At 43.0% G+C, this 16,016-nt stretch overlaps 1 protein-coding gene across 3 annotated transcripts in view; it reads left to right on the plus strand.

Moving 5' to 3' along the window:
- Positions 1-16,016, plus strand: part of CCDC91 (coiled-coil domain containing 91) — a 207,321-nt gene that overhangs the window by 143,537 nt on the left and 47,768 nt on the right. For all 3 annotated transcript variants that reach the window (XM_055118521.1, XM_055118519.1, XM_055118520.1), the window contains 4 exons: positions 1,298-1,390; positions 1,484-1,552; positions 4,394-4,570; positions 12,342-12,455. In XM_055118521.1, the coding sequence (XP_054974496.1) occupies positions 1,298-1,390; positions 1,484-1,552; positions 4,394-4,570; positions 12,342-12,455 (453 nt within the window). The remainder of the gene's footprint in view (positions 1-1,297; positions 1,391-1,483; positions 1,553-4,393; positions 4,571-12,341; positions 12,456-16,016) is intronic.

A 16,016-nucleotide genomic window follows, 5' to 3' on the forward strand; every position in this document is an offset into this window, starting at 1 on the left:
GTATCAGTTTTAGGTCATTGGGTGTCAGGTTAAGTTCGTTTTTAGAGGTGGCTTCTGTGGAATGACATTCTAAATGTGAGGATCTAATTTGCTTTACTAACTGATTGAAAAATCAAGGTATGTAGGAATATGATTTATTTATTTATTTTTTTTTTGCTTTTTGGGTCACACCCGGTGATGCACAGGGGTCACTCCTGGACCTGCACTCAGGAATTACTCCTGGCAGTGCTCGGGGACCATATGGGATGCTGGGAATCGAACCCAGGTTGGCCGTGTGCAAGGCAAATGCCCTCCCCGCTGTGCCATCACTCCAGCCCCCAGAATATGATTTCTTAGTGTTTTTTTTCCCCCATTAAACACTGCTCCAGAACAAGCGCCTAGCTCGGCTAGACTAAAGACAGTGAGGCCATAAATTCATTTTGTTCTTTGAAAGCTCCAGTCAGACCCCCAAGTACCTAATCCGCAATGACTGGCTCTGGGTGCATCCGCTCCAAAGTAGCATTCTGGAATACAAATTAACATATTAATAATTAATTGTTATATTAATGCAAATTAATATTATATTAGCTGTGATATTCCTTGGACAGTTTTCATAATTCTTGATTTATGGATTGTTTGAACCCATGCTAAGATCTTGGAATAAGAACGGCAATAAAGCACTCAGTGTATTCATACTTAACGACACAGACCAACCCTGGTAGCTGGCGTTCAACAAGCATCAGTTCTTTCTTTTGTTGCAGGCTAATAACTATTTTAGAGAATAATTTTTTTAAATTTAATTGGAAGAAAATAAATTTAAGCATTTTCTTATTCTCGTATACTTTGTTGAGTTTGAAGGGTCTAAAATAATCTATCACTGTCATCACTGTCATCCCGTTGCTCATCGATTTGTTCAAGCGGGCACCAGTAACGTCTCTCATTGAGAGACTTATTGTGACTGTTTTTGGCATATCCAATATGCACGGGGAGCTTGCCAGGCTCTGCCTCTCGGGCTCCATACTCTCAGTAGCTTGCCGGGCTCTCCGAGAGGGGCGGAGGAATCGAACTCGGGTCAGCCGCGTGAAAGGCGAACGCCCTACCGCTGTGCTATCGCTCCAGCCCTTATTATTATAAAATAATCTATATCTTGACTAATTGCAAAATGGAGGGTTCCGTGGGTCGGGGCACTCAGCTCTCAGCGAAGCTCCTATTGTTTCCATGGCGATCACGTGTCCTGCAGGGCAGGCGAGCTTAAACAACTATGTTTGTGGATTATCTGCCTGAGTCATAATAATGGTCCGGTTATCTCTTCTTGCAGCATCAGAGGCTTCTTGAAATGCTGGACAAAGAGAAGGAACTCTTGAAGGACAAAATAAAGGAAGCTTTGCTTCAGCAGTCTCGGGAGCAGAAGGTGACTCTCGCGGGTTCCTGGGCATGGGAAGGACGTGTCCTGGTGGCACAGACAACACACTCAGTGTCCATCCACATGTCTTATCATTCACAGGAAATATTAGAAAAATGTTTGGAAGAAGAAAGGCAGAGAAACAAAGAAGCATTAGTATCTGCTGCAAAGGTATGTGTGTCTCTCTTAATGGGTTTCTGTATACGAAAGTGGAATTTCAAAAGTTTATTATTAGTCTAGTCATTCTTTTATATATTGACGTCATAAGATTAATTTTAATCTCTTATGTTCTTGTTAAATTTTCCTACTGGATTATAATGACATTAAACTATTTTATAGAGATGATTAAGTGAAAGATATGTTGGAACACTTATTATTCATTTGGTATTTCATATGCATTTTTCAAGTTGTGCATGTAATTATTTGCCTACCAAGATAGATTTTTTTTTTTTTTTGGTTTTTGAGTCACATCCAGCAATGCTCAGGGGTTACTCCTGGCTCTACACTCAGGAATAACTCCTGGCTGTGCTTAAGGGACCATATGGGATGCCGGGGATCGAACCCGGGTCGGGCGCACGCAAGGCAAATGCCCTACCCACTGTGCTATCACTCCAGCCCCAAGATAGAAGATTTTTAAAGTCAGCTCTGAACTAACAGATTTAAGTGTATATGCTCTATGTGTATTTATGGATACATGTATATTTAATGTTACACTAACTTTTGAACTAAATTTAGTGAATAAATATTTCAAGTCTCCTATGTACACATCATTACTAAGCCATACAAGTTTAATGGTTGCTGTGGATAGTTTTTATCTTATTATTTAAAAATTTACAATTAGATGGAGCTGAGTGATAGTACAGCAGGTAAGGTGTTTGCCTTGTTATCTTATTATTTAAAAATTTACAATTAGATGGAGCTGAGTGATAGTACAGCAGGTAAGGTGTTTGCCTTGTTATCTTATTATTTAAAAATTTACAATTAGATGGAGCTGAGTGATAGTACAGCAGGTAAGGTGTTTGTCTTGCTTGTACCCACCTGGTACAATTCCCAGCACCACCAGGAGTGACCCCTGAGAGGAAAACCGTCACCTGTCACCTCTCCAGGGTCAGAGGTGCCCGGTGATGGGCTTCCATTACATCAGAGCATGGTGGATTTCTTGAGAATTCTTGTGTTTGAGCTGCAGCTAATGTCAGTATAATTTTTTTTCACTGTATCACTGTCATCCCATTGTTCATCGATTTGCTCGAGTGGGCCCAGTAACGTCTCCATTCGTCCTAGCCCTGAGATTTTAGCAGCCTCTCTTTACTCGTCCTTCCCAATGGTGCCGCATTGGAGGCTCTTTCAGGGTCAGGGGAATGAGACCCATCATTGTTACTGGTTTTGGCATATGAATATGCCATGGGGAGCTTCCCAGGCTCTGCCGTGTGGGATGGATACTCTCGGTAGTTTGCCAGGTTCTCCGAGTGGGAGAAGTAGACAATAAGAGGTGGCACGGCCGTGAATGTGGCCATGCTTCCGGGAGCTTTGTTTTATAGTCTCTGGATCTTGGCCATTGATGGGATTATACGGCGCCGAGGAAGACAATTTTACTGAATAACCAAGGTTATGCGGACTTTATGGTCTGCCAAAGTAAGACCAGCACCTTAAAAGCAAGCAAACAGAAAAGACAGTTTCTGTTGCCAGTGATAAAGTTTGAGTTTTAAAAGTCAGAATCTTGAATTTTCATACCTGCTTATACTTAAGACATTTCCGACAGGGCTGATGGTGATACCAGCAAACTTGTCCCTTTTGTTGATGACATGATGAAATGTGGCACCATCAGCAGGAGATGCGGAACTTGGTGACTCAGTGTCTTCTAATTAAAAGTGATTTTTTAAAAAAATTTTATTTTTTGCAATAGAAGCAACTTCATTAAATGTTTATGTTCTGTAGAAGCATCTTTTCTTTGGGGAAATAAAATTCTATGGGTACCATTGATTCTTTGTTCATTTTCAGCTGTTGTTTTTAAATTCATGCATTTAAGTTTGGATGTTTCCCCCGAATAGCGATTTTAAGTTTTGATTCTCCTTAAAATGTCTGTAAGGAGTTTGCACATAGTGGCCTGACTTGCTCACAGCTGACTCCAGCATTTGAATTGCCTCTGGAGTGGCCCCGAGCACAGAGCAAGGGGCGGCCCCTGACACGAGGCTGTGCCCCCCCAAAGCAAACATGTGAGTTATGCATAAAAGATATACTTGTGCCAGGAAGGACTATAATGTGCCAAATTTCATTGACATGATTTGTTTTTTAATTAAATATATATTATCTACCTTAATAATACCTTTATACGTTTTGAAGAAATATGTAATTGTACCCTGCTGATTACCTATAAATATCTATTAAGTCTATCTTGGTTTGTCATCGACGGCCTTGGTTTCCTTGGTAACGTTCTGTCTGGATAATCTGTTCGTTCCCGCAAGTGGGGCGTCACTGTTTCCTTCTCCCACTGTGTTGGTGTCAGTATTTGAACAAAAGAATTTTTTAAGTGAAGTAAATGCAACTTTTAAGTTAAGTGAAATTTGCTTAAGGAAAGTGTCTGTGGGAGGGAGGGAGGGAGGGAGGGAGAGAGACAGAGACAGAGAATTACTCAGGAAAAGACAAACTTCTCTAGGGGGAAATGCTGGAAATACGCATTTCAGGGTGAGACGGGCGCCAGTTTCAAGGTGGAGGATGAGCCAGAACAATCATATTCCTTACTACACCGGAGCATAAACAAACCTCGAGACATAAGGTTTTGAGAACTACTACTTTTAGCTAAGGCTTGGTTTCTTTCCATTGAGGACCACAGAAATATTTGTATATTTCACTCTTGAGAAATGGTTAAATATGCAGAAAATAGTAATGCCAGAACCGTGCCTCTTCCGGAAGCCGTGTTTCAGGTCTTTGAGTTTTGCCCAAGCCTGTACCATTCGAGGAATTACTGTGCATTTTCCCAAAATATTTTTGTCTTATCCATCATTTCTTTTGAAGCTTGAGAAAGAAGCAGTGAAGGATGCAGTTTTAAAGGCCATTGAGGAAGAGCGGAAAAACTTAGAAAAACTGCACGCTGAGGAACGGGAGCTGTGGAAGACGGAGCACGCGAGGGACCAGGAGGACGTCTCGCTGGCCATCCAGAAGGCCGTGCGGGAGCAGCGGGAGATCAGCCAGGTGGGTCCCTCTCTCCCCGGCTCCCAGTGAGCCTCCTTACGTGCCTCGCTTGACATAGTGAACTTGGTGGCTTGTTAGGATGTTTTGCTGCTTCTGTGAGTGTTTTAAACAAATATCAATATCAACGTACTCTCACTTTCTGGGGTTGGAAACTAACACGGTTTTATATTTTTGCGCTATTTGCTGGAGCGATAGCACAGCAGGTAGGGCGTTTGCCTTGCCCTCGGCTGACTCGAGTTCGATTCCTCCGTCCTTCTCGGAGAGCCCAGCAGGTTACCGAGAGTATCTTGCCTGAATGGCGGAGCCTGGCAAGCTCCCCGTGGCGTATCCGATATGCCAAAAACAGTAACAAGTCTCACAATGGAGACGTTACTGGTGCCCGCTCGAGCAAATCGATGAACAACAGGATGACAGTGCTACAGTGATTCGCAATTTTATGTCGAATTACTAGGATTATATTACGCTTCCTCGCAATTACTATTTATACACATATATACACACAAAATTACAAGATAGGATATAAGTAGATATCTAGTTTTATCGTGTAACTTTTATATGATCAAAATATAGCCCATACTGCCATTGTTGACTCAGCTATGCCTTGTGACAGAGGTTTGTGTGTGACCTTCTCCCGGCTGTTGTGTGTGTGCCGCTCAGGAGAGCCCAGGTTCTCTCCTGAACATGTGTCTCTCTTTCCCTTCACACTTCTCCAAGTAAATTTCTTTAAACAAAAGTATTTTACCTCACTTAAAAAAAAAAAACAACCTGCCTTATTATAAATGTAGCTAAAAAACCTTTAAGAATAGATTCTCTCAGGAGTCCTTGACTAACCTGCAGGGAGGCCTACCAAGGTTTCCAAACCTCCTCCTCAGATATTGCACGTGTCACGCCAGACTTTTGGAGGGACATCCAGGACAAGTTTACCGTCTTCCTGTGGACGCCAGGCTGCAGGCGACACCTCTCCCCGTGTGCCCTCCATGGACAGTCCCGTCATTCCGTCACAGCCTCCGCACCATTCAAGTACTTACCAGCTCACAGCTTCACAGCGCCTCCCGACAAACACGGGGACGTATCCACCCGTGCCCAGGGCTCACTCTCGGCTTCTTGCTCACGGACCTGGAAGTGCTCTGGGGACCGTATGTGCTGGGGATCGAGCCAAGGTTGGCTGCATCTAGGGCAAGTGCCTGCCCCCCACGCTTCCCCTCCAGCCCCTGTCACCCACTTCCTAGAACACGTTCTTGGTCCTTCACCACCGGGAGCCAGTGTGTCATGCAGTTTACTCTAGACTCGAGCACGCCTCCTCCATCAGTCAGACACTCGGTGATGACGACCGGGGCCTCACCTTGAGGTCACCGAGGCGGAGGGAAACCTGCTGGCTTCTCTGTGTCTCTGTAATGCAGTCGTCACACAGTGGTCGGCAGATGTAATGTGGTTTCTCCACCCGTGTCTGCCGTGATGACAGATCATCTCGGCCAAGTGTGGAAAGGACATTAGCAAGTGCCGTGATAAATACCAAAATTCCTCAAGAAATGCTGGATCAGTTAGAATATACAAAATACATATTGTATTCTAAAAGAAGTGAAGAAAAAAAAGCTATAAACATGGAAATAACATTAGTGACTGCAGATACTGCAGAAATACAAAGAATCGCGGGACTGTGGACATCTATACACCAAACACACCAGACAGTCTGTAAGACACAAACAGATTTTCAGACTCCCAGTAGCCAGAACAAGTAACCACAAGTCCAGAAGTCGAAACAGTGACCGAAACAGGAGTCTTGCAGAAATAAAAAGTCCAGGATCAGACAGCTTTCACCAGTAAATTTGTCCTATTTTTATTGATAACAGTCGTTTGTAAGATTAAGTTTCAGGTATACAGCAGTATGCTTTGACATCTGTAATTACTATGTCTTGATCATTGCCGAAAGTCTACTTACTGTGTACCGCAAATAGATTTTTTATCTGTTTTGAATTAAAGGAATTTGGAAAGAAATTTGTAATTAATAGCATTTTCACTGGCCACAGAAAGTCACCAAGTCACACTAGAAATGAGGAAATGAGGGAGGAGAGGAGAGTAAATACTGTAATATACTTACACAATTAAGATTGCTCCCGGATTTCTCTGGCATTGCTTGAGAAAACTGTGTCAACTGGGACAAAACATATCTATGTGGTATATATGTCTCAGAGCTTGTTTGAGAGATATTTGTTTGACCTTGGTCAGAAGTCATTGGTTGCAGATTTATATACATTTTTCACAGATATGAGGAAGAAAAATTGTGAATCTGGCTTATTTGATTCAATATTAAATTCTTTACCTGTTTAAAATCTTTTTATAAAAAGAAAGTGCATTCATTATTGACACCAGAGTGGATAAAAAGAAGAAAATCATTAATTTTGCTGTTTTAGCAAAGTACTGGGAAAAGATGCTCATGCTTACAGATATTTAAACTATGTCTGACGTTGGAATCTCTTCATAATAGTTTATAACCACAGCCCCTGTAATTCGGGGTTATGTTTTCCCCCAAAGCCACAGACATCACAATCAGTGGTAAAATTTTCTTTAAGAAATTCAGGGTTGCCACCTGACCCCGTTTTTTTTGAAAAGGAAATAACGTTTCTATTTCAGTTCAGCAGACCAGATAGTTTCACAGCACTGAAATAATTTTTCCATGTTTATTTAGTTTTGATTCATTACTTTGCTTTAGGTTTTTTATTTATGATATTTTGATAGTAACCTAGTTCATCATGAGTAAAATCAGAATCACATTTTTAATTGTCAAAAGTATTGTATCTAGGGACACGAGTTAATATATATTAATTATATATATATACATATGAGTTAATTATATATACATATATATATATATATATATATATATCTACTTGGCCACTTGTCTCTTAAATGTTTTTCTCCCTTTTTCTCCATTGCTATGTCAACGAGAGAACCTTCTACCAAGTTCTCTGGTCCATAGGAATGGAATTCTCGAGCTTCTCCCTCTCCCAGCCCCATTGTCGTAGCTTTTAAATGACTGAAGGTTTCCCATTTTGCCTCTCAAATTACCCTTAACCATGTCCACCTTCCTTCTCCACGGTGAGACTTGTTACTGTTTTTGGCATATCGAATACGCCAGGCTCTGTCACGCGGGCGGGATACTCTCGGTAGCTTGCCGGGCTCTCCGAGCAAATCGACGAGCACTGGGCCGACAGTGCTACGGTGCTATATATAATTCCAACAGGAGCCCGAAAGAGCCAGGCTGCTGCGAAGAGTCCAGAGTCCCTGCAAGAAGGAGGAGTGTGTCTCCCGCGGCCCGCACGGGCACTCGTCCCCCCCACTTCCTAGCCTGCTGCTGCTTTTCCACTGGGCTCTACTTTCCAGGGTGTGTCTGATCCAGTGGTGCAGACACAGAAAGTTTCACAACACTGTAGCGTCCCGTTTGAAAGACATGAAATTCCGGGGCTGGAGAGATAACACAGCGGGGAGGGCGTTTGCCTTGCACGCGGCCAACCCAGGTTAGATTCCCAGCATCCCATATGGTCCCCTGAGCACCTCCAGGGGTAATTCCTGAGTGCAGAGCCAGGAGTAACCCCTGAGCATTGCCGGGTGTGACCCAAAAAAGCAAAAAAAAAAAAAAAAAAAGACATGAAATTCACAGGGCTTGAGTAAAATGGATAAGAGGAACTTACTCATAAATACCTGAGAAATGAGTAGATGATCCCACAAAAATGCTATTAGCAATTTCACATCAGCCAATTGCACAGCTGAGCGCAACAAAAAAATTGCGAAGAGAAATACAAACACAGAACCAACTCGGGAAGAACGAACAGGTCTATATCTGTAGAAGAAACTGGCTACAGTTTTGAAGTAGCCATATGCCTTTAAAAAACTGAATTACTTGCCATTGCCTGGAATTCATCGTTCTTCCTCCACATCCATAAATCCAATCTCAGGAGGGCGGTAAAACAGACAAGACTAAATCTCTTCAAAATGCAGCTCTTCAAAATTGTTCTCTGGGGGGGAAACTAAGTAGAGGGTCTCTAGATGGGGGTCCGCCAAGCCCAGGAAAGGTTTAATGCTAATGAAGTGGCTAGGGAGGCGGGGCGGCGGAGTGGAAGGGTTTGGGTTGTTTTTTTTTAAGGCGTCTTTTTAGGGGGTTATTAAGAACCTTGCCATTCCCGTCCCAGCATCCCACAGTGCTCACAGCCAGACATGAAGTGGGAAGGTTTCCGGAGGAAGCTGGGAAGCCCGAGACAAAAGACCAAAGATGTTGCGAAGAGAAGCTGCCGAGGAAGCAGCGCCCCTGACCAGCTGTGCCATCACGGTCAGCGCACTGGCTTCAGCGTGGACAGACCTGCAGAGCGGGGGTCCGCGGAGACGGAGAGGGCTCGGGGTCTTGTGAGCACCGAAGAACTCTGGACATAGGATATTGATATGTGAAACTGGAAGACGCTCCAGTTTCTCACATTGAGAGAATTTTAATGGGGAGAATTACGCCAAGGATCCTTTGGAAGATGACGTTATGCAAGTCTTCCAGAGACCGAGTGCAAAGCTCTGAGACGAGGGAAACGGGGAGTGGGGAGAACAGGACACGGCATGACCGTTTCATGAGAGTCATTAGTCAGGCTCTTGAGTATAAAAATAGTGAAAGTGAAGAATCCGGTTCATGATCATTAGCGGCGGTGCTGACGTTACTGTAGGTGCGAGTCTCCCGCGCTCGAGAGCCGACACCTTTCTAGATGAAGGAGCGTGGATTCCGGGTTAGACCTGTTATTCTCCCAAGAAATAATATTCTATTTCTGCCACACCCAGTGGTGCTCAAAGGTTCCTCCTGGCTCTCGATTCAGAATTACTCCTGGTGGGCTCAGGGGACCCTTATGGCTGCCAGGGTCAAACCCGGGTTGGCGGTGTGCAAGGCAAACACCCTACCTGCTGTACTATCATTCCAGACCCTAATATTTTTTTTATTAAAAACTACTATTTTAGTAATAATTGTATTTCTCAATAAGAAATCATTGGGAAACTGGGAATAAAAAATATATACAATTATTGGAGGGAAAGTCTAATCAAATGGTAAGGAATCAGAATGGGATCAGCCCCTGTCAGGACTAACTCTCCAAGAGAGACGAGGGCAGCCAGAAGCCAAGGGGCCTCGGGACAGACGGCTGCCTGACACTGACCCAGGACAGACAGACGGCTGCCTGACACTGACCCAGGACAGACAGACGGCTGCCTGACGCTGACCAGGACAGACGGACGGCTGCCTGACGCTGACCAGGACAGATGGACGGCTGCCTGATGCTGACCCAGGACAGATGTACGGCTGCCTGATGCTGACCCAGGACAGATGTACGGCTGCCTGATGCTGACCCAGGACAGACAGATGGCTGCCTGATGCTGACCCAGGACAGACGGATGACTGCCTGATGCTGACCCAGGACAGACGGACGACTGCCTGATGCGACCCAGGACAGACGGACGGCTGCCTGACTACAGCGCCATGATGGGAATGCTCAGATTTGGAAAATGATTTCATGGATTGACCGGGAATCCAAAATGTTAAGAGAATGCCGGTGTTAAGTGTGGAGAGAGCGTGAGCCAAGACGCTTTTATAGAGAATTACTTTATTCTGTGTCTGTGCTGTTCCGTGTATGTTGCCGACGGGCTGGGGCTATACCTTGGTGGTAGAACATTAGATCATAATATGTGGTCTGGCCCCAGATCATGGTATAACCCTGGCGCCCGGGAATATATATATATATATATGTATATATATATATACATATATATATGTGTGTATATACACACACACACACACACACTGCTGGTATTTTTACAAAAGTTATCACAATCACATATCACAAAATTCTTTTCTAAATAAAGAATCAAATTAGGGACCAGCCTGCTAGTACGGCAGGCAGGGCGCTTGTATCACACGCAGCCAACCCGGGTTCCATCTCCTGCACCCCATATAGTCCCCTGAGCCCGCTAGGAGGGACCCCCAAGCACCACCAGCATGACCCCAAAAACAAACAACATGCAGAATAAAGTTAAATGTCATTTTCCATCAAATAGTCAAGCAGGCTAAAACCCAGTGGAATTAAATATAATAAAAGACACAAGAAAATAACCATTCTCTTGGGCTACCACTGGGAAAAATAAATATGTTATCAAATGCTCTAAGAGAGTTCATATCTTTTGTTTTCAGGGCTCATGTATTTTAGCCAGAATTATTCAGTTTCTTGAATTCTTTAGGATACCTAACATGTACCACAAAAAATATATATATATGTGTGTATGCTTTATTACTGTGTATGAAAACAAGTAAACCATGGATGGCGATGTACAACTACATACCTACATGATACAATATAAAATTATACTATGAAAGAATATAAAATAAATCCAAATAATATAAATCTTACCGAGAGTATCAAGCCCACGAGGCAGAGGCTGGCAAGCTCCCCGTGCGTGTTGGCTATGCCAAAAACAGTAACAATAAGACTCTCAGTGAGAGACGTTACTGGTGCCCGCTCGAACAAATCGATGAGCAACGGGAGGACAGTGACAGAGATGAAAGAGGATATAACACTAAGAACAAGTAGGGGCCAGAGAGACAGTACAGAGTAAGGTGTGCCGCCAGCTCTGCTTCTCGCTGGCCCCACGTATGTCCCTGAGTACCACCAAGAATGCTCCCTGAGCACTGAGGAATAAGCCCCGAGCACAGACGTAGGAAGGAGTAAGCCCTCAGTACCTCCAGGTGTGGTCCAAACCAGACCCCCCCCCCCAGCACACAGAATAAAAATAAATTTTGACTGAATAATGCCAATGATAAAGTAATAAGTATAGTTTAAATTACATTCTCTTTATACAAGACTATATATATTATTTCGTGTTCCTATTTTTCTCTAATTTCAATTTTCCATAGTAAATATATTCAGGATATAAAACTCTTAATATTGTTTCGCATTTTCTGGGTTACAAATATATTCAGATTAATTGAAAAGGCCTCCTGAGAAATGTCAAGGCATTTTCTAGTAATAAAATAAAGGGGAGAACGTATGTAGAGGAAATGAAGGAAATTTGTTTTGTGGTATTCACTCCTGAACATGAAATACTGCACTCAAAAATGTTACTGTTTTTTTTTTTTCAGAAATAAAATTCTTTTTCAAAATTTTAGCTTGCTTGCTTTTTCTCTGAAATCTCCTAGGTACTTAATTACTATTTCAGTGAAATGGGGAGTACCACTTTTCTCCCTAGATTTCTCGTTTCCAAATATTAGCATTCAGGGTAGAACTTCTGCCTCCTATTCATAGTGTCCAGGCCCGCAACATCTCAGCCTGGCAGAAGGACCAAGCTAAGCTGTAAATCTTACCTCCCAGACCACACTTGATTATTGTATGATGGGAAAATTAAACGTGAATAAAACAGCTAGAGCATGAGGGTGTTCTTGGAAGAATAAACACGCGCTGGAAGCCTTCTGTGGACAGGAAAGCAATCAATCTTGCAGACATCAGACCAGACGCCCTCCCGGCCCCGGGCCCCGGCAGGCACTCCCTGCACCAAACGGCTTATTCCATTACTTTTCCTTTTCATTCAGTTTAGAAAAGCGAAGTCCGTGGAATCTCGGATTCCCAAAGGCTTGGCAAGTTCTTATTCCTGTTTAAAAAGATGTGCTTTGAGCGGCCTGAGTCCAAGGCCGCAAGGGAGCTTGAGCTGCTGTGAAGTGGACCTGGGGCTCCCCCACTGACTCTCCCCCTTCTCCAAACAGGAAACGGTGAAGGCGGCAATAATGGAAGAACAGAAACGGAGCGAAAAGGCCGTGGAGGAGGCCGTGAGGAGGACGAGAGACGAACTGATAGAGTATATCAAGGAACAGAAAAGAGTGAGTCTCCCCCGGGCTCTCCCGAGCCTTGACCCCCACCCAGCCCCACGCAGGGTCTCTGGGGGTCTAATGGAGGAATCCTCTGGGTGCATTTTCATGCTGTGATGATATGATCAGTCGCTAATAATAATTATTACACAATAATTATTAAATAATTTTAATATTTAACAAATTACAATTCCCGCATGGCAGAGCCTGGCAAGCTCTCCATGGCGTATTCGATCAGCCAAAAACAGTAACAGGTCTCATAATGGAGGCGTTACTGGTGCCCACTTGAGCAAATTGATGAGCAACGGGATGACAGTGACAGTGACATAATTATTATTAAACAAGACAGGACACATTTCATATTTAGTAAATTACAATTCCCACACGGCAGAGCCTGGCAAGCTCCCCATGGCGTATTCGATATGCCAAAAACAGTAACAGGTCTCACAATGGAGACATTACTGGTGCCTGCTTGAGCAAATCGATGAACAATGGGACAATAGTGCTACATAGTGCTATTTAATAAATTATATAAATATTTTATATAGGTATATAAATATATGCATATAAAATAATTATATAACTATTATTAAATAATCATCATCAAACACAAGCCCAGGTGCCAACCGTAAAGCAACACTCGTAGTTTCTCAGTGGACACCTGGGAATTACATTTAGCTTCTCAGCTTCACTTCGTACTTAGGAGAAAGACAGACAGTTGGAGGTTTCATTAATTTCTCCTAATGTTTACATCAATTCACATGGACTCCATAGATTTGCTCTCCTACTAATACAGGGGTTCTAATGGCCATTAGCAGGTTAAGACTCCGGCCACCGTTCGATCGCAAAAGCTTGACCCAGGTGCTTCCAGGGCCCGGGCTGCCGTCCCAGGGCCGTCCAGAGTCACATGCCCCACACTGAGAAGGGACTGTGGTAGAGGCCATGGGCAGCGGCCGGAAACACTGGGTCAAACTCGCTTTGTGGTCTTTTCAGCAAAGGATTACTCTTCTTACGACGCCAGATGAGAAACAATTTAAGATTTATTGATACATACTGAGCAATGTACAATTATTTTATTATAAATTATACAGCAAATTTGGTAATTATGTAACACTTAGGGATTGTATAAAATATAGTCTTATAATTTTGGGTTTAAGTATATAACCATGGAACACTTAGCTCATGTGTTGTGTAACAATTATATAAAATATATGTATGAAAAAATGTGAAATGTACTATCTAAACTTAATGATAGCTACAATGGCAAAACAGAAAATAGAAGTTATCATCCTTCCCTTGGCAGGTGAGTGGGGAGGCCGGGCATGTAATCAGAGCTCACGACACCCCTGTAGTTCTATACTCTTAGTTTGAAGTCAGATTTGTTTCAGTACGAAGAAAATTCTTACCTTCAATAACTATCATTAGGTTTCGACAAAGGAGAATTTGTCAGCAGAGCAAAAATTGCTAAGTAGGCTTTCCAGACAAATTAACACTCGTAGGAGTGGGATCAAATCTTTGTGTATCATATCTCAAGGCGTTTTAAAAAAAAATAGTTTCACCCATTGGGGCTGGAGCGATAGCACAGCGGGTAGGGCGTTTGCCTTGCACGCGGCCGACCCGGGTTCTAATCCCAGCATCCCATATGGTCCCCTGAGCACCGCCAGGGGAAATTCCTGAGTGCAGAGCCAGGAGTAACCCCTGTGCATCGCCGGGTGTGACCCAAAAACAAAAACAAAAAAAAATAGTTTCACCCAGGCACGTTACTGATAGTTGCCTCACCTCCAGTGAGGAGGGCTCTGCAGGCCACAGATAGGCCTTGGGATTTTCAGGAAGTTGATATAGTCTCAGAAAACTCCAGACTCCATATGTATCTTGTGAGTTTATTTGAAACAGTCTGGTTCAAAAGTAGACCTGCTTTATGAAAGAGTAACTGTGTATTCCAATAATGTAGGAAATCAATAGTGAAAGACCCAGATGAAATAAATTCAAGATGTCTTCCAGGTCTGTCCTTTTTCACAAAATCATTTCTTAATAATATATTCCCAATCCTTATTCAAGCACTAAAGCTATATAAAATATTATATATCAAAGCAAGTCCATTCATTAGATTTTACTTTTTTTTTTTAGTGAAGCCAAAGAATTTTATTAAAATGAGTTCATTACAGTGTGAAGGGAGAGAAAAAGAGAGTTACCATATGTTCTAGAGGAAGCACCGGCTTCTCCAGGGTGGGAAAAAGCAGTGTATGGCTCTGGGAGAAAGCAATCTACAGTTTCTCCAAATTGTCTTGGCCCGGACTTCTCCGCCCACACGAGAGTGAATCTGCCGTTGTCACGGCGACAGCCTTGGACTCCTGGCGGTCCCTTCGAGTTATTTTCAGGATGTTTAAACTCTCCTGGACCCTCCTCTCTTCTGAGGGTTCACACTGCTCCGGGGGCACCCGAGTTTCTCTCTCTCCAAGGAGATTAGGACTCGCATCTCAAAGGGCTGTGGTCCCCATGCCTTCAGACTGCTCTCTCTTTATATGTTAGTGGAAATAAATCTAACATCCATCTTAGGAGAATTATGAGTAGTTCATCATCATCATCATCATCATCATCATCATCCCGTTGATTACCGAACTTCTCAAGCAGTCTCAGTAACATCTCCATTTGCCCTAGCCCTGAGATTTTAGAAGCCTCTCTTTACTCATCCTTCCCTACGATGCCGCTTTGGAGGCTCTTTCAGGGTCAGGAGAATGAGACCCAGCATTGTTACTGGTTTGGGCATATGAATACACCATGGGGAGTTTGTGAGGCTCTCCCATGTGGGCAGGAAACTCTCGGCAGCTTGCCAGGTTCTCCCAGAGGGAGAAGTAGGCTATAAGATGTCGGGAGCTTGGTTTTATAGTCTCTGGATGCTGGCCGTTGGTGGGATTACAGGGCGCTGGGGCCAGTCCCTAGGTGTGACCGCCCAGCTACTGGGAAATGGGAAATCTGGGTGGAAGAGGCCCTGTCCCGATCCAAGCAGGCTTGGAGGTCTCAGCCCCGGATCCCAAACATCTGGGTTTCTCTGCCAGTACCTTCATGCGTGAGGCTCATCCGAATGAGTGGAGAGGGGCCTTGAGCATGGCTGTGGTTAATACATACAACAAAACAGCTAGGTACTCATTAAATGTATTCTACAATTACTAACAGTTTCAATGTATTTGAAAAAAAATCTCAGGAGTTCCGACTAGCATTATTTTTCCTAATCAGAAATATGCTATTCACGTTAATGTTTGGCTTTCTTTTACCTCTGAAATTTGCAATGTGATTCTAAATTCTTATTTACTAAATTCATAGAAGCTCTTATTACTAAATTCATAGAAGATTAACACATATTAATGTAATATTAGTAGCAAGTTTATTACTCCAAGTTTGTTTGGGATTTGACTTTTATAAATAACACATTATGAAGTACTTTTAATATTTGAATTGGTCTCTAAAAATGGAAAAAGCTATACAAAAAGAAAGTGGCTCAAATGTCTGAAAGAAAAACATCAATTAATTGCTAAATAACTTTAAAACTTAAGATTCACTGTATACTTTCCAAAA

Source organism: Sorex araneus, chromosome 10 (genome assembly GCF_027595985.1).
Source record: "Sorex araneus isolate mSorAra2 chromosome 10, mSorAra2.pri, whole genome shotgun sequence".
Classification (NCBI taxonomy): Eukaryota; Metazoa; Chordata; class Mammalia; order Eulipotyphla; family Soricidae; genus Sorex; species Sorex araneus.